Genomic DNA, 27,846 nt, shown 5'->3' on the forward strand with positions numbered 1-27,846 from the left:
TTTGCATAGTCTGAGCTAATGCGCTGAGTCGCAGCGGATTCTTCAGTAGAGGTTTTGAAAGCGGAAAGCTCTTTCAGTAAAGTATCCGAGTATTTTTATGGGGGGGGGGGGGATGCTAGCTCCCAAAAAACATCCACATGGGATACAAACACAGTAAACAGTCCAGACAAATCCAAGCATGCTACTTGATACAAACATCTCAAATGGGCAACTGGGGTGACGCCTTTCCGGTTAAATATATTTAAATATATATTGCATGTTGATTGATATGCTATATTTTACAACTTGAACCTCTCAAACGGCACATCCCTCCTCCACCCGCTTTCACTAAACTGACAGTAAGCAGGTGACCCAGGACGACCAACAAGGATAGATTTATCTCTGACATATTCTAGCAGGTTTTATAGCATACGGCACACGTTTACATTTTGGTATGTTCCCTTTGAAATGGCCATCTGTTATGGTTCATTGCATCCGTTGCAAAACATGAGAATACTTGTTTGACTCTCTTTAGTTTCAACATATATTTTTTTGTCATCTTGGATGACTTTTTTTTTATTATTATTATTCTCAAGCAAGATGCATACACAAGAAAGGAATGGTTGATGTAAATGGGGAAAGTAAGGAGGAGAGAGATCGGCTGATCGGGGGATTTTTAACTTGTCACTTCCTCATCTGGTTTGTTCATGGCCTTGAGCTGCTCCAGCAGGCTGGTGGGGGTAAAGATGTTGGTTGATCCTGAGGACACAAACACACAAAAGCGCCGCAGTTAGATATGCACTTTAACACAGGCACACAGGGGAAATGTGTTTTCAGCTCTTGCCATGGAAGAAATACTTCTATGAAGTAATTGTATGTAGAACAGGGAGATAGAAACTGCATATATTCACATACGTTTAATATTATAAACGCATTCACTGCTTTAATTGCCCTCTTTAGTGCTCAGAACTATGCAATAAATATGACGATAGCGCCGTCTTGTGGCATCTTGGTGCCAAGGAACTACTCTGTTGCAGTAGTTAAGACAATGTTATGTGAATTGAAACATTACACAATCTAAATTCCATGTTATATTTGCGTTGTCAAGCGGAAGAGCATAAAGGAATAATTTTTGGCCGACAGTTGTGTTTACTTAATTTACTACAGTTTACTTTTAGATCACTGTTGTCACAAGCTATCCGTCCATCCATTATCTGTACCGATTCTCCTCGCAAGGGCATGCTGCAGCCTATCACAGCTATCTTCGGGCAGTAGATCTTCTGGTTGCCAGCCAATCGCAGGGCACACAAAGTCGAAAAAACCATCCGCGCTCACACTCACACATCGGGGCAATTTAGAGTGTTCAATCGGCCTGCCATGCATGTTTTTGGAATGTGGGAGGAAACCGGAGTACCCGGAGGAAACCCACGCAGGCACGGGGAGAACATGCAAACGCCACACAGTAAGGCCGGAGCCGGAATCGATCCCATGACCTCTGCACTGTGAGGCCAACATGCTAACCCGTTGTCCACCGTAACGCCCGGTCACAAGCTTGCGAAACAATTATATATATATTAACATGAAAGTTCTGTCATTACGTTAGTGCAAAAAAAAAAAAACACGAGGGGTCCAGGCTGGCCCACCAACATTAGATGCTATGGCTGTGGTTGCCACGGCAATGACCTAGCAATGACCTAAATGATGTGCCCATCACAATCAATTGTCACATCAAAATGATTTTGAAATCATTTCAGGGCGAGAAATTATTTTACATTCTGTCGCTTTTAAGGTCTTCAGCCTAACGACTGTTTCAATATGAGCGAGCACATGCAAATTGCTGGGAATGCCCACTGTCCATGGGAATTAAATGCTAACGTAAGATGTATTTGCAAGACAGCTGAAGACACATTTCACACTTTTTTTCTTGACTTATCAAGTGCAGGAATGGAGTAAAGCAAATCTCTTGCCAAATTTAGTTCAGCGTTATTACAATTTTTACGCATAATTGCTTCCAAAGGTCTTTCTTACAAATAGGTTTGACCATTTGATTTACTCCTCACAACACACAACAATGTTTAAACTTGCGTTGTTTGTTTCTGCTGCAGAGCTGCATGTCATGTTTCCTCCGCGTTAACTGTCAATTATTTGCGCAAATTCAAGAGAATTACCAAAATAAACAGAAACAAGTCCAAATTTAGGTGTTTCACCGCGCAGGCTCAAGAAAACGGTTTACTCTCAAACATGGTGCTTTGTGCCCTAGAAACAAACAACGTTTTAACAAATTAGTAATTAACTACAATACTGACTTCTTGTACATGGCTAAAACTACACCTAAAGCGCATAACAAACACAAATACTTGCTGCAAGTAGGTCATGGCCATTATCATGTGTTGAATGTAAAAGACAGTATGCGCCAGAGCAGACATACTGCAGACTGAGAAACCATAAATAAAAATTTGTTCGGAAATGATATCGCTTTAGCGGTTACGTTAGGGATGAGAATGATGAAGATATATTCCTTCGAGATATGGTTATTGACATGGGGATGAGTATTATTGATGACGTGCTCCAAGGATGCATGTTTGTCGATGTAATAGTTACATACCATCTAAAAAACGATTTGTGTAATGTCAAAACAATGAGATACAATATTTACCTTAGTTGAGTAATGAGCCGCTTCATTTAAATAACTTTAGTTTGAAAAGTTAACATAGGGGTGATTATTTTTGGTGCATTGTGTATGCGCAAGGCACTTTGAAAGTCCAAAAGGTGAGTGGTATGAGGTGCTGTATAGGACAAAAATAACCTTTAAAGCTCTCTCTCGCACCCCCACACACACAAACACACACTTTAAAAATGAAAAATATCTGATTCACCCCAAAAAAGACAACTCCAAACCAAAATCCCTCACAAAGAGAAAAGAATACCAAGTAATCTATTACAATAAAGCCGCGTGACACCTTTCTTTTTTAACATAAGTGTCACAAAATTGTTTGTGAAAAGAAGCTAAAAAGTAGACGAAAAGTTACACAAGAGGACAAAATTGTTGTTACCTCTGTGTTCATGAAAAAAAAAAAGTAAGGTGGTCACAGAAATATATTTTATCTGACTTAAGTAAACAAATGTGAAAATTAACTAATGAAAATCAGAAATTGCTTTTTATTTGCAGTTCAACAGAAATATTTCAAACTAATGAAACCGGCCTGAACAAATATGGTGGTACCACTAGAAAAGATTGTAAACAATTTAACCGTAGGGACATGTTCAACCAAGGTGTGTCCTCCAATTAGCATCACAGGTGTATTCAAACTTGCAATCAGTCAGTCGGCCGATTAAACGTTTTTTTTTTTTTTTAAAGGACGATTAAACTGTTTGGTGACATGGTGTGTACCACACTAAAAATGGGCCAGAGGAAGCCAATGAGTGAGTTGTCAAGAGAAAATTCCAGACAAACACGTTAAAGGCAAAGGCTACAAGACCATCTCCAAGCAGTTTGAACTTCCTGTGACTACAGTTGCACACACTATTAGAAATGAAGATCCACAGGGCTGTCACTAACTACCCTAGATGTGGCCGCAGGAGGAAAACTGAAGTGATGGATAATACGAATGGTAATAAAAGAGCTCAGAACAACATCCAAAAGAATTAAAGGTGAACTCCAAGGTCAAGGTGCATCAGTGTCAGATCGCACCATCCTTCGTTGTTTGAGACAAAGCGGACTTAATTGGAGAAGACACTCCTGTTGAAAAATAATCATAAAAAAGGGTGACTGGAATTTGCCAAACTGCATGTTGACAAGCCACATAGGTTCTGGGAAAATTTCCTCAATAGACAGGATTAAACTCTTCAGCAGCTCCGATGCAAAAGGTTGAAGCATACCAAGAAAAGAACACTGTCCCTACTGTGAAACTTGGAGGAGGTTTTGTTATGGGGGCTAATTTAAAGCATCTGGCACAGGTGTCTTGAATTTGTGCAGGGTACAAAGAAGACTATCAAGGTATTCTCGAGAGAGAAAAATGATGCCCAGTGTCAGAAAGCTTGGCCACAGGTCATGAATCTTGCAACAGGATCATGACATAAAACATACAGATAAGACCACCCAGGAAGCGCTAAGAGAAAAACGTTGGACTATTTTCACGTGGCCTTCTATGAGCTCTGATCTAAATCCTATTGAATATCTAAAACACGTCGTCTGGAGAAAGCAGCCTTCAAACCAGAGAAAAGTGGAGCAGTTTGCTCATGAAGAGTGGGAAAAAATACCCGCTGAGAGGTGCACAAGTCTCATTGAAAGTATAAAAAAATGTTTGACTTGCCTCAAAATATTGTACAATAAAATCTAAAGTTAGTGGTAACATTTTTGTCCAGGCCTGTTTTGTGAGGGTTATTTTTGTTGTTTTTGCTTTAATAATTCTGATGAACCACAATTCAAAAGCAATTCTGATTTCCATGGTTAATAATCATTACATTTTCATTTACAGTATTATTACCTTTGTCACATTTTATTTCTCACAACTCAAAATGTTGATTGGCTGTGCCATGCAATAAGTCCCTCCCTTGGACTGTTGCCATGGCAGACAGTGTGAGAGGTTTTTGGTGTGCCTGAGAGCTTGTCTGTTGTGTGGAAGAGAGTTAAATGTCGATTTTGGCCTATGCAGCACCTGGGATCAATGGCAGCTATTTGGTAAGTGTCATAGTTGTTAGGTTGCTAAAGCATATCAGGTGGAGCAATGCCACATAGCCACATTGTGTCAGCAGAGAAGCATCACACGCAGGCAATCGTTAAAGAAAAGAAAAATACAATTGTTGCATTTCCTCCTTATCACCAAATTGGTAATATGTAACGGCACTCTCTGCTGACGAGCCATTTGGCCATGTGAGATTGTGATGATAGTACAACACAACATCAAGGGAGAAAGGAGAATCTCCTTAAATGAACTTCAACCATGTCCTGAAAGAAATCAAGGTGACTGTCGTGGCTAAGGGTTCATTAGAAAAATAAATAGACAGTAAAAAAGTGATAATAAAGATGGATTTTGGGGTAGATTAAATCTGAAGTGAGCGGTTAACGGGTGAGCCTTTATACCATCGAGGGGCGATTTAATCCACCCAGCAGAGATGATAGGAGGAGGCAGCAGGGATGGGGGTTGGACAACCTACTCAGGCATGGCCGCTCTTCAGCACACAATTTATCTTTATAGAGCTGTTATTTTTAATTCACACGCATCTGTGCAGACAACATTTTTGCAAGGTACTAGTTTTGTCACGCACCCGAGAATCCCGTCGAATATCTGCATTTGTGTCTCATCCTTCTTCTACATTTTATGCATTTAAGAAGTTTTGACGCTGCTCACAACATGAGGTACACTTAAACAATATGATATCCAGCACCAGAGCCACGTAAAAAAAATCTGCCTTTACAAAGATGAAAATGCACGTTTTTAGGGACACTGACAGAGAGGTAATTCAATAAAAATGGTTTTATAGGGCTGGACTGATGTGGGGTTTTTTTTTTGTTTTGTTTTTTTACGTTGACTCCAATATTGTACTGAAAAAAAATCAGATTCACAGATTAATCAGCCAATTAATTTACAATATATATAATGGATAAAATAGCTTGTTTTTTGGTCCCTTAATGCTCCCAATAATGATCATAAAACGTAATCATCAACTGTGTGAGGGTGAGGAATGCAGGCCGTTGGCCATCACACGGACTACCTGAATATTGGCAATATTTGGGTTTTGTAAAAGCCATGTACGCTAAATGTGAGCAATAGCCTGAATAAGCCCTTACTCCTGATTTACCCCGAATATGAATGTACCGATCCAAAAAATGCCGTGATTTTCCCAAACAACCGGTCTATTCCCAATGTGGCCAACATGTCCCTGATGACATTGCGCCACAACAGGCTGGGCAGCCTAGAAATCTACTGGAAGAGATGCCTTGTAATTAAGAGCAAGTAGTGGCAGAGAAGGTCCCCAATTAATAGTGTGCCATTTTGCACCTCTTCCCTCAGGTACAATTTCCGTTAAAGCATTAACACATAAAAGACATTTGCAATATCTATACCCTGCAGGCTACATTAGTTCCTACTGTCCTCGTCTATACTGGGCGCCTCGGTTCACGAGGCAGTTCCCTTCCGATGCCGGCGACGTCACCAGAATGTGTTAATAAGTCTAGCACTAACCTATGCTACCGCAGTAAGTAAATATTTGTACGACAACCAGTTCTTAAATGACATGGCTTTCTGTGCCATGTAACGATGTATTCTTAACTTCATAAAAAGTCATACGTTGGGACCGTCATCAACCAAGGACACCTGTGTTCAGTCTAAGGGTAGTCACTAGTCTTTGTAAAGGATTAAATGTTGATAGAGCTCTAGTACTGGATTTCACATCGGCATTTATCGGTGATTGCAATGAAGAAAATAACATTTCCAGTGTTAGTTAATTCTCTACAAACAGAGATTTCAACGGCCAAAATGATTTAACTGCATGGTGAGCACAGATGTTCGCAAACAATGATTTTGGCTGACTTTGAGGCTAGACCCTGATAGAGCGGCCCATGCAGTGAGAAAAGGCCATGATGGACCCATCCCTGAGGGTCACGAAGAGGAGGAGGTGGTGGAGGTACAGAAAACACTACTGAGTGATTAAAAAAAAAGAACAAGGAAGCCCTTGTGCTGTTAAAGTTCAGAAAGGGCTTCTTGAGCGGCTGCCTTTACTTTTTTCTGTGTGATTTCTCTCTCCCTCCCTCCCAATCTGTCTGTGCCTCACTCGTCTGAGGCGTCTGCGTCCTCAAAGGACACCCTAGTGGACTCTCGGAAGTCGGGGTGCTGCAGGTCCGATAAGAATTTGGTGGGGGTGAGCATGTGGGTGGAACCTGTAGGAGGAACAGAGGTGGCTTCACCGCTCGTCTTTCAACACATGCCAAGGCCCTCATCCACTCTCTCTAACAAAGTATTTTTTTTTTATAACAACATCCAACTGTTCTTACAAAACACACAGACCAGACACACTCATTTACTTTACTGTTCACAGAACACACAAACAGGGATATATACGTTGTCACATGTTGCACAAAAACAATTGGGATGCAGAGAGACAGAAAAAGACATGGCAACGCTACGATTGAAAGACATTTGTGAAAGACAAGAGCTGAAGCAGAGCAAAACAGGAACATAGAAGAGAGTAGCACAGAGAAGCATTAAGACATCAAATCAACAGTCCAGAGGGGCATGACATTAACGGCTATTCTAACAAAAGACACAACACACATAATCGACTTGCTGTAAACACTTCAATGTGATTGTTAGCCAAACTAAACTGTCCCACTTTACAATCGACTGTATATTTTGAAAATTCTATGCTACAATGGCACTAATGAGTGAGTTATAGACTTGATATGATTGTCAGGAGTGGTATCCTACAAACATTTTCTTATTTAGTATTCAATTGAACTACATGCAAGCATACTTATTTTAGTGCAGTTGAATAGACTGTACTTTATTTTAGTGATAAATAGTCACCATCAAAGGCACCATTTTTATTGTCATTGTCCTCAGTGGGGAAACCACAAGAAGGTACAACGAAGTGAGGTACACACATCCCGTTAACAACTGTGAACACATTTCTACTCAAAAGAAAAGTTTTCTAAATGATTTTTTTTGCACTGGACTGAGGAACTGAACTTCAACTGAGGCTAAAAGACGCGTATGCAATGTGCTTATGCACTTCTCTAATGAACAATTGTTATTTTCCGAATAGACTTGTTTGACTTTCAAGTGATCTGGTACAGAGTAGAAGCCACAGTGTTGTTGGACGAGGGATTCTGTTTCTGGTTCTTCCAGTTTAGTTGAGAGTTGATGCACAGGATGGAGGAGGACAACAAAGGCACTGCTTGGAGGCTCAGAATAGTAATAGTGAACACATCTTGGGTTGGACATTTCGGACAGGTTTAAGAAATTTTGTAGTTGTCTCTGTTCAGTGTGATCAGATTGGTTGTTTGGTGGTGGAACAATTTGTGACACTTGTTCATTCTTATTGAAATTCTAATATTTGGATTTGGGGTTGAGAATAATCCACATTTCACATTGATTATCTTTTAAAATAAAAAATACTGTGACCTGCGTGGTTTAACGTCACAGAGTCACGTCCATAACCTACACGTGAGGCTTTTAGTTCTTGCTCGAGGCCCCTCCCCTCCCCGTTTGCACTACTCACCAATGATGGCTTCCCACTTCCCATTGGCCTGTGTGACCTCATAGGCGCAGCGCATCTCGCTGAAGGACACGCCCCCAATGATGAAGACCATAACCCTGGGGCCGGTACGGTATTCTCCAGGTGTCTTGTTCTTGTGCCAGTGTCCGTATCGAGCACTGCCAAGGAACGCAAACATGTCACTTTGAGTGTACTCTTTTCCTAATGATTCCTAATGCATTATTGGCACTCAATTCAGTACAACATTAGGCACACATACACAATTAAATATGTCCAACACAAGAGGTTGAACACTCAAAACAATATAAAATTAAATTTAAATGTGTTATTTATTCATCAATATTTTGCAATAGCGTAGAATAATGAAAAGGTTAAATGTTGCTACAAAATTTTGGGATGGCGCATCTTAAAAACTGAATGCCCAACGACCTGCTTGGGTATTTATTCCTTATTTGGAAATGCCAACTTGTTAAATGTGAAACACTTAGTCAGTGTATTGATTGCTCCTGATTGACAGTATTATTTCCCAAGCATCATCTGAACATGCGCTATGCACACACAGACATCACCGTCATATAAATTATTATGTTCATGTAATTTTTCTTTACTCAGTGTTATACCTGTGAAAAAAATTAATTTAGTTAGCATGACTCTCTAGTCACGAATGTGGAACATTTCCACAGCTGATCAGCACTTACCGACTTTTCAAATATTGATCTGGGCCTCATCTCCTGTCCAAAATTACTATCGAACTGCCAGCAACATTTATTGTAAATAATTGCATTTACTTGGGTGTATGAGCGTGTGTGCGTGAGTACCTGACAGCAGTGGTGCTGAAAGAGGCAGAGGAGCGGGTGGAGATGTAGGGATAGTGCTTCGTATCTAGCTTATCATCAATGGCATCCTGCAGAGGGACAAAAAGACCAACACTTTCCAAAAATGTAATCCACTTGGATATATTTATCGTCTACTAAGTCTATGACAGCTAGAGTAAACATCGCGAGAATGCTTGTATTTTATACAGTAGATCTCCATGCAAATGCTGAATGTAGCTTTTGAAATATTTTGTTTGAAATAATAGTAATAGAAATAAGCTTTGACGGACCATTACCATTTGGTGAACTACTTAATTTTGAAGCCGTTATTGAATGTAAATCGCCTCAAAGTGCTTCATTAAAAACAACAAACATGCCTTCTGAAGGTATTCGGAAATTGTAAACACACACCTCCATGATGTCCTTGACCAATGGTGTCCAGCGGGACAACTGATAAGTCTGCTCACTGACTCGCTCCTTACGGTCCAGTTTCTTGCCTCGACGGAGTGTTGACTGAGAAAAAAAAAAAAAAAAAACTTAATGGTGATATAAAATGAAACAAAAAACTGAAAGAAAGAAATTCAATATATCATAATCTAGATTTTTAACAGGACTCGTTAAGGGGGAATTCAGACCCACAAAGTTCTTTGAAATATGTGCCTTTGCTAGTCTAAACACTCGGATTAATATTATTTTTGTGGAATATGAGTTAAGCTGCAAAATCCATCCGTTTTAAGGCATTTCAGATGGTGGCCATTTTGTTACTTCTGGCGATTGAAAATGACATCACAGACGGTCATGGCTCAGTTGTTTTCTGAAGCTTAGCCATGATTGGTCATTTACTGAGCCCTGAGCAACTGCGATGTCATTTTCAGTCGACAGTAAGGAGCAAAATGGCCGCCTTACAAGATGTACAAACGCGGGTGAATTTTACTGCTTAACTCATATTCCTCAAACGCAATATCAATCAGAATAAAGTGTTTAGACTAGCGAGGCTGTATCAAACATATTCTTTTCCAGAATTTTTGGGGGTTGACTGTATGTAGCAGGGTATTGTACATGATTTCGTAAATGTGCCTGTCGGAAGACGAAAGCCTTATATTTCTCCAAGAACCCAACAGAGATTCATTCAAACATTTATGATCCATGCAGTCAAATAAACAGTATATGTTTTGCATCTAACGATGTAGACTAGAATATACGGTATAAGGCAAAGTCGTGTAAAGAGAGTGAAGGAGTTGTGAGAGTTACGTCTGTGACAATGGGGACTCCCAGGTGAGCCATGTTGGTGATGATCTCACTGTCTTCAGGGGGAATCTGAGCATGCTGGATGAGCTTGTTCAGGTTCTCCTCCGTTATACCTGTAGACACACATACACGTTACATCTGAGGGGTAACACGGTATGTGTGTCATGAGTAGATTACATTATGATGTAGGGATAGCGTGTTATGATTTTTTTTTTTAGGTATTTGAGCCAATGAAGAACCCGTCGCAATTTGATAAGTGACATGATTTGTGATTTTGGTTGATTTGGTTCGGTTTTGTCATGTTTGCCCAATGTCCATTTTGTTACGACTTGTCTTGCTCGTTGAGGTTTTCTTTCCATCCATTCACTATCCCTTGTGTCTACCAACCAGTTCCTCTCCGCCACTTGTGTCTTGTCCAAGTGTTCCTTGTTGTTTCGTCAGTTTATTTGAATTTACTTCCCTGGTTTCCTTTTGTCTTTGTTGGTTTATTGTTTCTGTGCCTGCCAGTTGTCACGTGCCCCTTTTTTGTTCATTTGATACCTTTGAATTTTGATTTGTTTTCTATTTTCGTTCCTCCCTGTACGCTGTGTTGGCCATTTTGTTTTGGAAAACAAATTAGTTTTAAGACGCTTGCACTCGTTGACACCCTGCTTCCCCGCACTTTTCTGCCTCCAACGCTACAAAATGCCTCAATTCCTGACAGTTAGAAAACAGAAAACACATCCATGATTCCTGTGCTTCTCATTTAAAACTTGATTCCCAGAAGAACACAACTCCCATTGCTACTGTTTATATTATCGATACTTATACATCTCAAGTTGGAGTCATTGCTAAACAGGATCTTTCTATCTCCATCAAATGCATACATTTTATACATATCAACAGTTAAATCCACTATTCATATTGAGTCTATAATAATTAGTGTTGTTCCGATACCAATACCAGTATCGGTAACTGTACAGATACTGCCTTAAAAGCTGGTATCGTGATCGGTGAGTACCAACCAGTATGGGCCCGATACCGGCTATCAAAATTGGTATCATGCTTCGAACGCAGCAAATGCATTTTCACATACATTTTTACACATAAATATGCTTCAAATTTCAATCAGATGTAATCTTATGACCCAGTGTACATGAAAAAGAAAACCATAACTGATATAAAGTGATCAGAGCATGTATGTTGTGATGGTGTTAGGTGGGCATGTTGAACATTTGACAGCCTTTGTGCGCATGGTGAATGAATATTTTTACATCCAAGTGAGTATGCAACTCTTTAGAATTACAAGAACAATTGTGCTTTTGTTTTGATTTTTCAAAAGTATCGCTACAGTATCGGTATCGGTCAATACTGCACAGCCAATTGGCGGTATCGGTATTGGCACCCAAAAAGTGGTACCGGAACAACACTAATTATAAGTCATTATTGTATCATATATTACAGTCAGTGTCTGTGATTAGAATGCAATGCAGGACAAAGCTCAATATTATACGCCATAAATAGTGAAGTGTTCCTCTTACCATTCTTGAGGAAGATGTAGAGCAGGATGATGCGAATCTTGTCATACGTGCTGACGTTGGCATCAAGCAAAATGGGCACGATGGCCCTCATGGGATCTTTGATCTTCTCCCCCTCAGCATCCGTGCCCATCGCAAGGTCCTACAACACACAAATTTGCTTGTGTGTCCTACATCCTCTTGACAAATGTGATGCAATCGCACCCATCCACAGATAATAAACTTTTCAACGTGTATCGATGTGATCATGATGTAACTAAACAGACTCCATTGTCAAGCCACAAACCTCACAATAGGGCAGTTTAACCCTCCGATTTATCTGAGCCAATCAGGTAATAAATATAATACATGTGCTATAATGAAAAAGAAATACTCAAGTAAAAAAAAAGTCTTGCAAAGTACAACAATACTTTTCTGTTAAAATATGAAAACTGTGCTCCTATTTCACCTGTTCCACACGGCACAGCTTGTCCACTGTTCCTTGGTAATGCTTCATGCAGTCTTCAGCAAGCTGCAGGTGAGTGGAATACTAGAAAGCGCAACACTCTTTACAGTTAGTATTCCAATATTATCAAACGGGAAAAAAAATGAAAATATCAATCAATAGAATCGTCCATTGTAACAAAATCACACCTTGCTCAGTTCCTTCTGATATTGAGGCATTTTCTTCAACATCTGAGACAAATCCCTCATTGTGGTCTGTTGAGCAAACAGCATTATCAAATCACAAATGCCATTGGTGGCTATTCACAACAAAGTAAACGAATCAGCTTTACAGAACAGTACTTTGGTCAAATTATATATATGTAAACAAATAAAATTCAAGGTGAACGGAGAGCTCCAGTCCAACTCTTGATGAATGAATGATTCATGTTACCTTCTCTCCAGTGTTCATTCTCTTACTGGAGGAAAACTCCTTCAGCTGACGTGTCACTTCCCTTGATGCCAAAAAAAAACAGAACACAACGCAACAATGTTGATGTATTCCTGGATACGGCCGAGTGGAATGTAAGGATGATGAGGAAAAAGTACTCACTGGGACACCTCTGCAATGTGTTTGTGTCTCAGGCTCACCCACAGGTCATCGTCTTCATGCAGAAGAACCTCTTTCTCACGGGCGTCTCCCATACCACTAGTGTCATACCTGAGCAAAAAACAGTTGATTACAAACAGGTCACGGCTAATGGCTGCTTAGGCCTTTAATTGCATCAAAAAAGCTATTATCGCTGTGTACTTGTAGACGTCGTTTTCAATGGGCAGCAAGTCATAGCCCATAGCCTGGAAGGTGAGCTCATGCAGGACAGGTGAGACGGGATCAAAGGCCCTGTCGAGGATGATCAGTTGTGAGCGTGCCTTATCAGGACCCTGCACGGACAGACAAAAGATTCAAACTGTTGTAGGTTTTTCAGAATGACAAATACGTATTTGATCAAAGGGGAAAACTTCAGAAATGTATCTCACTGGAAAGAAAGAAAAGTGACTTACCTCTCCCATGGTGGGATCATCTGCCTTGTAGGCATCCAGTTTATCCTGAACTAGCTGAGCCAGGGTCGCGTTGTCTTTGAAGTCTCTGATATGTGGACAGACAGAGGTGGGAACTTAACCCTATTTTACCATTTTTTTGTCTTTACATAATGTTTAGATGCAGATCATATATTGAACGACTGCATATTGAATGGATTTTGTGAAATAAACACTGGGTGGTCACCCTTTTCCTTGTATTTCTCTGTAGGTGGCCATCAGTTGAGAACGTTTGTGAAACCCTTTTTCATCTTAATCTACTATGCAAAATGTACATTTTAAATCCACAGTGAATGATCTAATTATTTTACAATCGCCTCACAATAGTAGATGAATGTCAATGGTTCATCCTCTCACCAAGACATATAACGTATACAAAACAGGATAAAACTGTAATGTTTTGTTCATCTACTTTCAGGTTGTGCCTTTTGATGCCATTGAGCAGCATCCCCTCGTGCTCACCCTCTGTATCTGACAGCTGGGTATTCCTTCAGGGTGGCACACAGTGTGGCCAGTTGCTCAGCCAAACGCTCCATCACAGGGTTCTTCAGCTGGGTCTTATGAGGGCTATAGAAACTGTGGAAGGCGTCAGCATTGTCCAGAGAGTACACCTGCGCACGGATAACAACACAACTTAGACTGAGTTTTGCTTTTGCTTTAAGGTTTGTTCTAGTTGCAAGGCTTTTTATTCTTGATTTCTAGTTGGAGGTTTTGGTTGGTTATTACAGCCAAAACAATCAGGAAACATAAAAATTCCACTCTACTCCGTCTCCTTGTTTCTTTCCGCCTGTCTTTGGGATCCTCTAAAATCCCAAACCGCCTTTATTTCTCTCCATTTCCTATCACTCGTCGTTGCCTTATTTCCTTCCCGCTCTCGTATTTTTTCCTCCTCTTCTCTCCTTCATCAATCACAATCCCTGTTGCCTCCTACCCCATCTGCCCGTAGTCACATGACCACGCTTTTGCACCGCAGAAGGGTCCCTGTGTTCGACCTGCTTCAATTGGCCAGCACTTGCTATGTGGCTCATGGCTCATCCAAAAGGGGAATGTGCATCAGCATGTGGGCGGGGCTATGAAGCAGCACTTTGCCTGGAGCAGAAAATCACTGACTCCGAATTAATAACAGTAGACAGGATGGAGCAAAGCATTGTGGATAAAAAAAAAAAAACATCCAGATGAGATGAATGAGAAAAAACAAATAAATGTTGAGGGGGGATTGTGGTAGTGGGGGATTGGTTAGGTCAGATGATACATAAAATATGCAGTATATGTTTGACAGGTTGGGAACTTGGGTAGGACTTATTACATCACAATACAATACAACTTTATTTATATTGGACAGTTCAAGTCCGACTTGGAGGAACGGAGCTATTCTGTGAACATTGTAAATTTTAAATCTGATCAAATGGCCATGACAGGGAGTACCTCAAGGGTCAGTCCTTGAGCCCCATTTGTTCAGCTACTATATGCTACCCTTGGATCAAATTCTCCAGAACGACAATGTTGGCTATCATGGCTATGTAGATGATACGCAGATTTATCTATCAATGTCCCCAAGTGACAGCAGTTCAATAAAGGTGCTTTGCTTCTATCTAAAAATAGCAAATAACGGATGGAATCAAAGTTTTCTTATACAATACAATACAATACAACTTTATTCATATAACGCATTTCACAACAGCTGAAGCTGTAACAAAGCGCTTTCCATCAACTGCACCAAAATAAAACTGATTTATTGTTTTTGGCAATATGAAAAAGAGCATTGCTGTTACTCAAGTTAGTAAATTATGACAAGAAGGTGAAATCTGTGAAATGAAAAGACAATAATAGGAGGGAAAGAAGTTGATGAAGGTAAAACTGTTGACTCAGCAGCATTGTGGACAACTGATGGTTTGTTGTTACCTTTTCTGTCCCTGTGACTTTTCTTGTCTGTCTAATCTACACCATCAATCTCTGACTGCCAATTTCAGAATATCTGATTTTTCACCGTCAAATAAATGTCGCTAAAACTTTCCAACTCCCACCGACGTCCGCATTAGATGCTACCAAGTAAAAAGCCCTCCGTGATATAATGAATAATTGTTAGTTCACGATTGACTATTTACGTTGCATATAAAATAGCGCATTCAAAATCAGTTTTACAGTTTGTGGACATTTTGAAGTTCTGCAGAGTTATTGGAAACATAACATGGTCTATCATTAATTTTTAGTAGCACAATGGAATATTCATTGCGTAAGATCTAGAATTAGGGGGACTTCAAGAAACCCTTCTGCGACTTATTTTCATCAGTTTTTTAACTTGATTTAATTCACAAATGTTTACCTGGGACTCATAGGGCAAGAAGGCGATGTTGATCTCTGTCAGTGTCTTGATGGTTTTGGAAGCACGGCTTTTTACCAGCTCATTGAATAGTGGATCAGGACAGGCTGGTGGGGAGAGCAAGACAATTGTTAGAATTTTAGGAGGGCAGGGCTCTGGGTCTTCCAGCTACTGTCTCTGGATAATCCAAGCAGTAACATAATATGAGCAGTAAAACAAATGATTGTATCAGGATTATGGGCAGTATTTGTCGGCGTAACAGGTATTCAGTTTGGTAAGATGAGAACTATTGTCCTTGCTAATTGTATCTGATATACTCTTAATTGCGTTAACGATTTGTGACTGTGTGCATTTTTGGTGGCGGCTGAATAAGAATCAGAACCTCCAAATCCGAAATCATTTCAAATTTCAGTGTGAAAATTGTGGAGTGCACTTTCGGAACGGAGAGTAAAAATTAGATTGAAAAGAAGGAGATTAAGAAACTCGGGGACCTTGTTTGGGTAAATGGATCACATACCATATAGAAGACCTCTAGCAGCAGATTTTAAACATTCTAATGATGCAAGATTAAAAACACGGATAAATAAGCACTATATTACCATTGAAGTTGAATGATTGTGATTCTTACTCTGATCAACCATCTTTGGAGTAAATTTAGCAGCCCAAACGCAATGGTACCTCACTTTTCAGGCAGATTTGAATTAGAGCAGATCCGTGCAAGCTATGGCCCGGGGACCATATCTGGCCCACCCACAGTCTCTGATCGGCCCTCACAGTGACCATGAAGTCAAGGTAAATTAAAAATCTAATTGTGTTCTTATTTTGAAAGATTTTATTTTCTGTCCACACGTGAGGACGCGAGTAAGAGTGAGATAATGAGAGAGCTACTACTTGGGTGTGCGCTTGAGCCAAAAAAATTTTCTTTCAGCCCAGCTCTGTCTACACACAATTAATTGAAACAAAACTATGTGCTTTTTCCAAATGTGCTGAAAATAATACACATACAGTTAAGGTTAGCTTGTTGGTTTCGAGTTTCTCATGTGGCTCCTTTGCAAAATTAACTGACCAGCCCAGAATTAGAGGCTAAAACTGAGAGCAAAAAAAGAAGGAATATACCATGAAAAAAAAAAAGAAAAACAGCACATTGAAAAATAAATAAAACCAAGACTGCCTCCAAAGCAAAAAATTGTGAAATCGAAAAATTGGGCCATCTTGCAACTACTCACAATCAGTGAAGAAAACATGAGCTGCTTTGTATTTCGCTGAATGAGGGTCCTTGAAGTCTCCGATGAGAGTATGGACTGACTGGGGAAGGAGAAGAAGAAGTCATGAGGGGTCACTCGGGCCTTTGGGTAAACATGTTGAAAACATACCATACTTGTATATTCATGTACTGTAATTATATTTGTGACAGCATTAACTCAATAGATGTTGCATTTACTAAAGTGGTCAAAAATATTTGGGAAAATGCCAAAACTTAGTTTTTGAGTGATGAGTTACTTCAAATTCTTACCTTTTGCATTTTTGATCATATGGAAGTAAAAGAAAACAATTTATAGTGTTTATAATTCTCAACTAGTAATACTAATATAACTAAACTGAATTGCAAAACCATGATGCAGCTTAGAATCGCCATGACAAACCCTTGATAGGATGAACGAGAAAGTAAATGCTCACCTTCTCTGTAGGCGTAATGAGAAAAATGGCCTCCAGGCTGGGAAGAGGCTCTCGTCGCTTGTTGATGTCCTCCACAACTAGGTTAACGGTAAAGAGAGACGTTGTCACACCAGTTGCACATGCAGATGTACACATACAGTGTCAAATGGAAACACATTGGAGAGCATTTCACTTACTGGTGATGCCCTCTGTCATGATGTCTGTCATCTTGCAGCAAGAGGACAACATCCTCATGCTGAGCTGGTCCACAATCAGGGCCTGGAAACAGGAGATAATAATATATTAATATAGAGTACACACAGCTGCAATAATACATCCATCCAGTGGGCAAAAGGTGGCATACCTGGACTGGACTCAAAACAATTTCAGGGAATATATACACAAGCAAGTTAGCGACCATTCAAAGCAATGGGTAATTAGTAGTAAACCTTTAAGGTCAAATAAACTACAATGTATACATGTATGTGGGAAGTAAGCGGAACTTGAACAGTGAACATTCCCACTCCACACAGGAAGAATAAACTTGAGATCTGAACCCAGAACCTCAGAACTATGAGGCAGATAGTCTAACCACTTACATTACACTATATGAGTAGTTGTGTTGTTTTCCCAAAGTCTTATACACATGCAGTTCAAGAATAACGGACATTATTGGGATTACAGCAGAGGATATTTGAGGGTTTTATGATTTTATCCATCCATTTTATGATAAAGAGGGGAATCCTTGCGGATGGATGTTAAACTGGAATTTTGGTACTGTGTCCTACAAAAGTAAATAACTTCTTCATGTTTTTATATAATACTTTATTATACATATGCAACGATTACTCGATTAAGCGGAAAATTATCAACTGATTAATCAACTATTAGAATAATTGTTAGATGAAGCCTTACTTTATTATATCGTGCCCAGCAGTAAGCCTTTTTGGGTGGTGACAGGAGCCAAATTGTGCTGGCTCTGCCAGGACCAGAACAGGACTTGTATATTCATGATATAATACCATCCATCCATTACCTGTACCACTTGACCTCACAAGTCTCGCGAGGGGTGTTGGAGCTTATCCCAGCTATCTGAACTGTTTGCCAGCCAATCACAGGGCAATTTAGAGTGTCCAATTAACCTGCCACGCATGTTTTTGGAATGTGGGAGGAAACCAGAGGACTCAGAGAAAACCCACGCAAGCACGGGAGAACATGCAAACTCCACACAGGAAGGCCGGAGCCGTAATCGAACCCACGACCTCTGCACTGTGAGCCCATCCTGCTATGATATAATACAATATATTTAAATGATTATTTAATATTTAGTGTTTTTGACTGTATTATTTAATCCTTTAAAGGTGTAGTCAACCTAAAAAAAAATCTTAAGAATATGTTCTATGCAGACCCACTTGTGGAAACATGGCATCCTGATTAATATTGCTTTTGCTAGAATATGAGTTAAGCAGTAGAATCCACCCGTTTTTATACATCTCAGGGGGTGGCCATTTTGCCACTTGCTCTTGTCTGTAAAAGACATCACAGTTGCACACGCCTCAGGTGACAACCAAGCACTGCTCAGCTTTAGAAAACAGGTGAGCCATGAGTCAGCAACTGTGACGTCATTTTCAGTAGGCAGAAACTGACAAAATGGCCGCCCCCTGAGATGGCTAAAAATGGCTGGATTTCGCTGCTTAACTCATATTCGACAAACACAGTATTTGGTTCAGATGCTCTCAAACGAGTGTCTTGGCAACCAGGTGAGGAGCACAAAAACAAAAGTTTCTTGCCTTCAGTCAGGCATGGTGGTGGGAATGTCACAATTATTTTTACAGTGCATGAGGGTCGCAGGTAAACTGGAGCTCTAGCCCAACTGAACTTGGGTGAGAGGTGGGGTGCACCCTGCACTGGTCCCCAGGCGACCACAGAGCTCAAATAAATCGATGATATAAAATAAAATGTCGTGGCATTACAGGCAAGTAGTTGCTCAGCATTAGTCGATGTTCATTGGACATTGCAGGGATGTTCGAGGGACGGATGTTCAATGGTCACCACAGTTTATAGTGTAGTACGAAAGGAGATTCCATAGGCGTCACGATGGACACTTTATGGACATCATAGTGGGTCTATAAGGAGTGTTATAATGTGCAGCCATTTGGAGTACAATCTTAGTATGGGCATTGTTAAAGAAAATTCTCACCTTCCATTCGCCCTTCTTCTTCACCTTCTTGATGACATCATTCATAATTTCTGCAACAGAAAGATAAGACGGATCTTCATTACCACACTGTACTCTCGAAACGCTATAAAGTACAGTGAATATACAGTACTTGCCAATAAATCTTAAACTCAATGTTGGACTGAGAGATAAAAGAATGAAACCCTTGAAAGATGATTAAAGCTTGCTAGAAAATGTACTTTTTTTACGATAAAATGTAGATCCAAAGAAGTGTGGTTGCAATAACCAATGTAATTGCAACAAGATAGGCTAGGATCAATTAGCCCTGAATTGCACATGCAACCAAACCAGATTAATAACATGCATAATTCAAATAAGGCTCATAAAGACAATCCAGTGACAGGTAGGCAATGTAACAAAGCACTTATAAGATTGATCCTTTCCTAACAATCTATGATAAATTAAGATTATTTTAAGTTATCATTCTAGGTCAGGAGTGGGCAAACGTTTTGATTGGCGGGCCAGAATGGGTTCTAATATTTGACAGAGGGGCCAGACCATGAGTAGATGGATGGAGTGTTTTGGTAACCTCACCTCATCAGAGAAAAAAAAATACATTTAATTTTAAATGAAAGTGAACAAAAGCATTACAACAATATATGTGTCTTTGTAAAACCCACTGTATTTAGAAAATAAAACATCAACAAGGTTTATTCATTTAATTTTTTTCAAATTCGGCGGGCCGGATTAAAACGTTTAACGGGACACATGTGGCCCCCGGGCCCTAGTTTGCCCACGCCTGCTCTAGGTCAAGGAACAGGATATAATGTCACTTTGATGACACTACCCTTCGAGTCCTTGTTATATCTATTAAAGATAGTTAAATACAACTGTGTTTCTACACATGATCTGATATATTCCTGAGACTAGTGTTGATCGGTTCATTTACGATCGACTGGAGAAGCTGACAGCAAAAAAAAAAAAAAAAAACGAGAGAAAGTGCAAGAAGGGAAGAACAGGATTTGGCAGACTCTAGGAAGCAGTCTCCTTGTGAGTCACAGGAACTGTATCTTGACCCCCTGTGGGAGAGGTGATCCTGGAATAGTGCCAACAACTTCATTCTCACTTAACGACACGGAGGGTCAAAACCTGTTTCGTCAGCACAACAGTCTGAGTCCACATAAAGCAAAACCACAGCAAATGCCTCTGCCACACAATGAAACCAGTCACTTTTTTTGTTTCTGAAAATGTGATGTGTTTTTCCAAGTCTCAGTGGCTCCAGTTCCACAGGATGAGACGGCTTCCACAAACAAAGAGGCAATCCGTCACTGGTTCCCCCTTTTCCTCCTCTGGAGCTGATGTTTTTCCACAGGCTTTGCATTACAGGACTTTGCTGATTAGTTTCTCTGATAAATGCTGCTAGAATAAAAAGACCATTGCAAATTTGGTACAGCTTCGGATTCCACACCATTGAGGAAGCATTAAAGCACGAATTTCACTGATCACATATTTTTTAATTACTCTGCAGCATTGTCTCGATTGGTTTCCTGCAGAATCCTCATTGAGCTTCTCTACTTTATATAAGAAAACAAGTAGAACACACTTCTTTTCACAGGGAGTTGAGGGAACAATCATGTGATTTGTACCCTCTGGTGTCCAGATAGTAGTTTGAACAATACAGGAACGCACCAGTCCGACAGAGGGGAAGGGACCTGATCAAACATAGTGCAACAGCTGTGTCAACCAAACAAAAACACGCACACACACGCACACACACCTTATAATCTCTGTCCTGTCCAGTTTAACAGGATACACATCCTTATGGCAAAACCTTCAAAAAATAAACTGTGGGCATGACAATGTCCAACAGTTTTGTTTTTTTAGCAAAGCATTCTTACAGCATGACTGACATCTTCCAAAATGTTGAAGCTTTTATCCAGAGTGACCGAGGCAGACAAAATTTAAAAAACGAAAAATATTACACAGAAATTGTCGGAAATTTCAATCATTAAAGGGGAAGTCAATCCACCGAAAAATTATTTGCAATACTATGTTCCATGTGCCTTCACTTGTATAAACCTGGCATTTTATTTAATATTGCGTTTGTGGAATATGAGTTAAGCTGCAAAATCCGCCCATTTTTAGCCATGTCAGGGGGCAGGAAATTTGTTACTTTCGGTCCACTGAAAATGACATCACAGTTGCTCAGGGCTCAGGAAACGAAGACATTTTACTGCTGAACTCATATTCCCCAAATACAATATGACTCAAAATGCCATTTTTAGACTAGTGAAGGCACATAGAACTTATTGTTGAAACAAACATTTTGTGATTGACGACCCCTTTAAGGATGAAATTCAGGGGTAGCTCGATAGAGCAATGGACGGTTGGGTTGGACACCATACTGAACCGCAGGCTGAGGCACCTTGTAATTTCAATCTGTGTTTAAAACAAGTGACCCCAAGAGTGCAGACATTCATCAATGACGATCAATCCTAATTTCCATTTGTATTATAAATAATAGGATTCCACTTCAGCTATGTAGGCACTAATGTACATGGCAAAGAGTACCAAGTGTCACAATTGCAAAGATTTTTTTTCAGCACAGCTACAGCCGTTGGATGCGGTAGGTAACATCGTCCCCCGGCCTTCGTGCAAAGTCAACAGCAATTTTATCTGGACTTGTACCAAAACTGAATTGGGTTTTTTGACCCAAACGCCAGCCCCTCTAAAAGGTTTTTCAAGCAATCATTTATTTCTTATTTAACATGCTAATTTACTACTTTCTAACATTGACCCCAATAGTAAGCAGTGAGATATTATTAGCTCATGCTCACTTGAACCCTCAGCCTTGCCTCCACTAATACTGAAGTAGTGTCAATGAAAGGCCTGCCCATGAATCACCTCCCTTCCGGGGCTTTCACCTTCAGGAGAAGTGTTGTGACAGTGCCAATATTAAAGACAAAAACAGAGACTGCTACACAGCAGTCATCATAGGTGTTATACTTGGGTGTAATTTGATTTGATTTTTACATCAGGACATCCAATCATCCATGATCTGTAGCACTTCTAGTCATGAGGGTCGCGGGGGGTGCTGGAGCCTATCCCAGCTATATTTGGGCAGTAGGAGGGGCTCACCCTGAACTGGTTGCCAGCCAATCACAGGGCACACATAGATGAACAACAATTTTTGTGAAATGTTTTGAGAATGAATTAATGCATTTAATAGCTGTTTGGCCCAAATTATTGATAATGTTAAATAGTCAGTTTATTTTTTATATCAAGAGCAATCAATTAGAAATAAATGTGACTTTGACTGGATTATGTAAACAATATAAAGGTCTTGAAATTCACAAAAATGTTTTTTATTCATCATCTTTTCAATCCCTAATTTTTTTTTATAGTTATTCCAGTGGGTAGAAACCCTGGAGCCAATCGGCTATGACCAGAATGATGCTTGTACCTGATTGGTCAAACACATGTTAAAATAGTTTAAGTCTTTAGTTAGAAATGTAATGCTCACAAGTTGCAGCTTGAATACACCATCTAGTAAAAAGTCAGGCAGACTTTTAGAAATGCAGAAATGGAGACATTCCCACGTCAGTGCTGTTCAGTGATGGGAAATATTCTGCGCAGTCATATGTTGTGTGTATCTGTTGAGATATACATGATACATACATAAAAATGTCAATCCCCTCTAAATTCAGTTCACTGCGATGAACGTGAGTGAATGGTTGTTTGCGGCCACTCGGCCAAATTCAGCTGGGAAAGCCTCACGCTAACCCACAAGCATTAATGACAAGAACCGATATAGAAAATGGATGGATGGATCATTAAATATAATCTGAAGCAACTAACTATAACATTTCATACGACTGGATGACAGCACAAATAAAAATTGTCAGCCCAATGAATTGTTGTTTGAAAGCATCACAATATCACCAATACCTCAGCTAGTTCACTCTGACGTGTTTTTATCACCAACACAATCTTAGAATTATGTAAAGCAGGGACAGGTCTATGCAGAAAATGAACGGTCCAAATCTTTGTTTAGTTGCACCATTTATTGTATGTACGGCAAAGTCCGTATTGGTTCGAACAACAACAGATGGTGCATCATGACACTGATTTACATTGATCTTGGAGCTCACCTTTCTTTCTTTGAAAGTGGTTCTGTGTTCTTGCATCGTGTTTTGTCGTAGTATAAGTCTCTTCAATTTGTCATCACTTTTCCTCCTCTGGCCACATCCAGGGAGATTGGCTACAATTCCGTAGATCTTAAATTTCTGAATAAGTATGTGCAACGGTCGTCAAAGGCTGTTTGGACATTATTTCGACTCGCAACTATCCTTGTCCATGTTTACAGTTTTCTCAATTGTTTTGAGGTTGTACCATCATTTTTCTCCAGACCTGTTCCATAACATTAGTTTGCTTTTAAGAAAGAATTCTAATGAACCTCGATTCAAAAGCAATCTGATTTTCAATGGTCTTACTTATTATTATTCTTTTCAGATTTAATTTATTTTTGTGACCACAGTTGTTATTTTTTTCCTTCATTAACAGAGAGATACCACCGGTACGTTTGTCTGCGTGTGGAAGGGGGATGGTGATGTGAGAAGCATGGGAGGATGCCTGCCAGCTCTGACGCAGCACTCTTCCTCACCGTAAAACGGAGGGATTTCATTCTAATTACAATGCACTGTATACGCCTGTTTTAGAACAAGCTTTGTCATGCAGGTCTTCGTGCTCCGTAACCACAGCGACCGTGTACATAAACGTGTGCGTGTTTGTGCGTGTGTGTGTGTGTCAACCTGTATATTTATTGTGTGTGCGTGATTCAGAGGGCCGAGGGCTCCAGGCACTGCAGCAGCCACCAAAGCCAGACGAATGTGATGCTGTGGTTCAGTGACGTTTCCAAGGTCACTTTTGCGGCTTTATAATGCTGGAGTGTGTGCGACACTAGGTATCATTCCTTGCTTCACTTTACTGCTCTTTTGCACTGTGAAGACCTTAAAGGAAGGCTAACCAAGCAGAGATCTGAACCAAAACTTGATGCCTTTGAGAATTGAGATCATGTTATGAGCATTGTTTCAGTCATGATATTTGAACTATCTTACCCAAACCCATCCTCTTCGCCCATCCATTATCTGACATCTCTCACGAGGGTCACAGGCTTGCTGGAGCCTATCCCAGCTGTTTTCGGGCAGTAGGCATGGTACATCCTGAACTGGTTGCCAGTCAACCATCCGCGCTCACACTCGCATCTAGCGGCCATTTCGAGTATCCAATCAACCTGCCGGGCATGTTTTTGGAATGTGGGAGGAAACCCTCGCAGGCACGGGGAGAACATGCAAATTCAACACAGGAAGGCCGGAGCCAGAATCAAACCAACGACCTCTAAACTGTGAGGCCATTGTGCTAACCAGTCGGCCTCCGTGCCTCTATCTGAACACTTCAAAATAATTTAATGTAATGAACCTGATGACCTGGACCAGGACTACAAAGCTCGGTTCTGTGTGGGCATTCATGGAGTACCCTTAAAATTTTGCTAAAAATGCAATTTGTTAAAAAATTAGGACTTCCGGGTAACTGCATTAAGACAGTAAAATCTTTCTATCTGCCAATCAACAAACGTAATAGAATTGAATTTTCAAGTAAGTGCCATCCATTATCTGTACCGCTTCTCCTCATAAGGGTCGCGGGGCGGGGGGGTGCTGGAGCCTATCCCAGCTATCTTCGGCCAGTATCAAGTAAGTGTAATAAGTTTATTCTAATTAGAATCCATTTAGAGATAGAGGGCTAAAAATAACACTTCAACACCAACACATAAAGTACTCTACATAAGTGCATACAAATCAACCACAGGCCATTTTATTTTCAACTGCAGTTCCCCTCAATCTGTAAATATAATATGAAAAGATTTTAAAATAATAATAATAATATTAGCCACATTTTATAGTACTTGTGTGATGAAATTCGAGCGACTTGGCCTCATTTTCCTTCTGCTCTCTCATAGGGAGCCATGAAAGCAGAGGCTGAAGCACTGCACGCTGCCCATCCCCCATCCCCATCTTCTACATCAATTGCTGCAAAAAGGACCCATGATGGTTCCTGGCCCTCCCTCCCTCCCTCCTCTCGACCCCTCCACCAATCGCAGCTCAGCTTCACCTCAGCCTTACAAAGCACAGGTGTCACCCACTGCGTCCCAGCCTAGTGCAGTTGTTGTAAGTGTTTACAAGACAATAAAAAACACTCTTAAGTGCATTCAGGTCTTGGCTTTGCTTAGTTATGTAAGTGCCAGTTACGAAGCCTTAATACACAGTTTGGAGCATATGGAGGTTTTTGGCTCACGTTCTTACAGGAATTTATTTGACATTGTATTTTAAAAGAAAATTCAAATTTCACTGAGTAAAAAACACATCTGAGGTGTCGTTGCAGGATTTTGATATGATGGTGGTGATATGATCATATCTTGCTTAAATGGCACAAAAATATAACGTGGCATTTGCATTGTGTTGCAGATATATTTCCCAAAATTAGTCAATTATTTCATATACAATAAACCACTTTCCAGGCATGTTATTTGTGAAATTATATTTTTAACTCCGTCAATGTGAGATTCCATGCACTAATTGCATGCCAAATGACCAATAGTGTGTGATACAAATTGGATGTTGCTCCAAATTTACTAATTATATTCTAACACAATGCATGATTTATTTCAAGAAAAATATAGAAATGACACTGCCCATGCTACAAAATCTGATCTACAATTTTACGCACCATTAACCAAGAACCTAAAATATTTCAAATGCTAATCCTGATTTTCCACTTGAAAGGGGCACTTAAACAATAATACGACAAGCAGATAAATAAATGCCCCAAATCAATTACAAATATTCGACTTCGACCATCATATGCCTGCATGGCCTGGCAATACCAGCGATACATGCATTCTTGACCCGAAAGGAGCACGAAATACGCCTCCCTATGTAGGCCTGCATCCGTAACACATAGTAACTAACCGAGCATCCTCTCCTGAATAAGAAAACATGTCTAAATTGGGATTAGCGATGAAGGATGCTCAGGTTGGATTTGTAAAATTATTTACATACGAAATGGGGTATTTTTAGGATGGAATGCGGATTGCGACCGATCGCTTGCAGTGCGGCCATTCAAGGCAATTTAATGGTATTGGATATCGTCCATGACGAACATATACAGCAGACCAAAGCTTGTATCAGCCTTTGGTCGTAAAGTGTATTTTACGCAAACGGCGCATCCTCCATCTGGGGTGAGGCACTGCCGAAAAGACGAACCTCCGAGGATCCATTTCAAATAACACAGTAATCAATAGCAATTCCAATTGCTCTTATTAGCAGCCAATCAACACACAGGAAGCTCGCTTTCGTTGCTCAATATCCAGGGAAATCTATGCAGCAACGTGATGCTACTAAATGCTGATTACGGAGAAAAGGGCGGAAAATTTTGCCGCGGAGCATTTTGTTCAAAAAGGTATTTCGACATTACTCCTCATTTGTTCATCACGGATCGTTCAAGCCAAATTGACATTGGCGCATCGGCACCGCAAGAGCGCAGCGAAAGCTCTGCGGGTTACCTCCATCACTTCCACTGCTGTGCTTCGCGACAGCATTTACAACGAGACGTCAGCAGCACCACCTTCATCCTCATCCTCCACAACCACTTGCATCCAGTTCAACGTAAACAACACCAAATACATTTTTGCCGCAGAAAGTCATTGAGGCTAATTATAACCACAGAATAACAGCATGAAGGTTCTTACTCTCTCCGACCACCGCCTTTAATCCGATAGGTGCCATGATGGTGCCGAATGTAGGTTTGAGTGCTTCTTCCTCTAGTCCTCCTCCTCCTCCTCCCTGTGTTCACCTCTTCCCATCATTGCGGAGGAGCCTTCACAAGGAAACGTCAGAACGTATCCTTCCGCCTTGTCCGCACCACTATTGGGGCGCTTGGACTAACTTCTGCGACTTCTTAGCTATTAAATGATGCCTTTAATTTTACACACTTAAAATGTATAATATAAAAAATACATTCAAATTAGATCATATACAGTTACAGAGAGGTGAGTTGTAATGCGGATTTAAGTAGTGGAGGTGAACCAAGCAGCCACAAAATTGCATCACCGAGACATCAAATAGACAGGAGAAATAGCGCTTTGACGGTTTTGTGCACAATTAGAAACACTGTCTTAATGACGTTTCTCTCGCACATAAGCGTCTGAGTAGAATGTTACTAGTAGTGAGGCAAAACTGCGAACTAGTTTACAACTGCGTATAAGCACGTAGTGACATCTAGCGCTTCACAGGTAATAGCTACTATAGCTGCGCACGTTAATCAAAGAACCAATTCGTT

General features: G+C 40.3%; 1 protein-coding gene across 2 annotated transcripts; it reads right to left on the bottom strand.

Moving 5' to 3' along the window:
- Positions 1 to 100: 100 nt before the first annotated feature.
- stxbp1a (syntaxin binding protein 1a) lies at positions 101 to 27,398 on the bottom strand. 2 transcript variants are annotated; one of them, XM_088280839.1, is made up of 20 exons: positions 27,257 to 27,398; positions 19,474 to 19,523; positions 17,471 to 17,552; positions 17,295 to 17,371; positions 16,844 to 16,922; positions 15,621 to 15,724; positions 13,760 to 13,908; positions 13,262 to 13,346; positions 13,011 to 13,141; positions 12,813 to 12,920; positions 12,654 to 12,714; positions 12,410 to 12,475; positions 12,225 to 12,305; positions 11,780 to 11,918; positions 10,263 to 10,372; positions 9,423 to 9,524; positions 9,015 to 9,100; positions 8,200 to 8,354; positions 6,702 to 6,859; positions 101 to 738 (listed from the first exon to the last, which is right to left on the bottom strand). In XM_088280839.1, the coding sequence occupies exons 1-19, from the start codon at positions 27,291 to 27,293 to the stop codon at positions 6,750 to 6,752; spliced, it is 1,812 nt and encodes a 603-aa protein (XP_088136965.1). In that variant the 5' UTR covers positions 27,294 to 27,398; the 3' UTR covers positions 101 to 738; positions 6,702 to 6,749. The 2 variants fall into 2 exon arrangements, with proteins under 2 accessions (XP_088136965.1, XP_088136966.1); XM_088280840.1 differs by lacking the exon at positions 6,702 to 6,859.
- Positions 27,399 to 27,846: the final 448 nt, after the last annotated feature.

This window comes from Idiotropiscis lumnitzeri, chromosome 18 (genome assembly GCF_059441095.1).
Source record: "Idiotropiscis lumnitzeri isolate Australia: NSW breed Sydney's pygmy pipehorse chromosome 18, RoL_Ilum_1.0, whole genome shotgun sequence".
Taxonomy (NCBI): Eukaryota; Metazoa; Chordata; class Actinopteri; order Syngnathiformes; family Syngnathidae; genus Idiotropiscis; species Idiotropiscis lumnitzeri.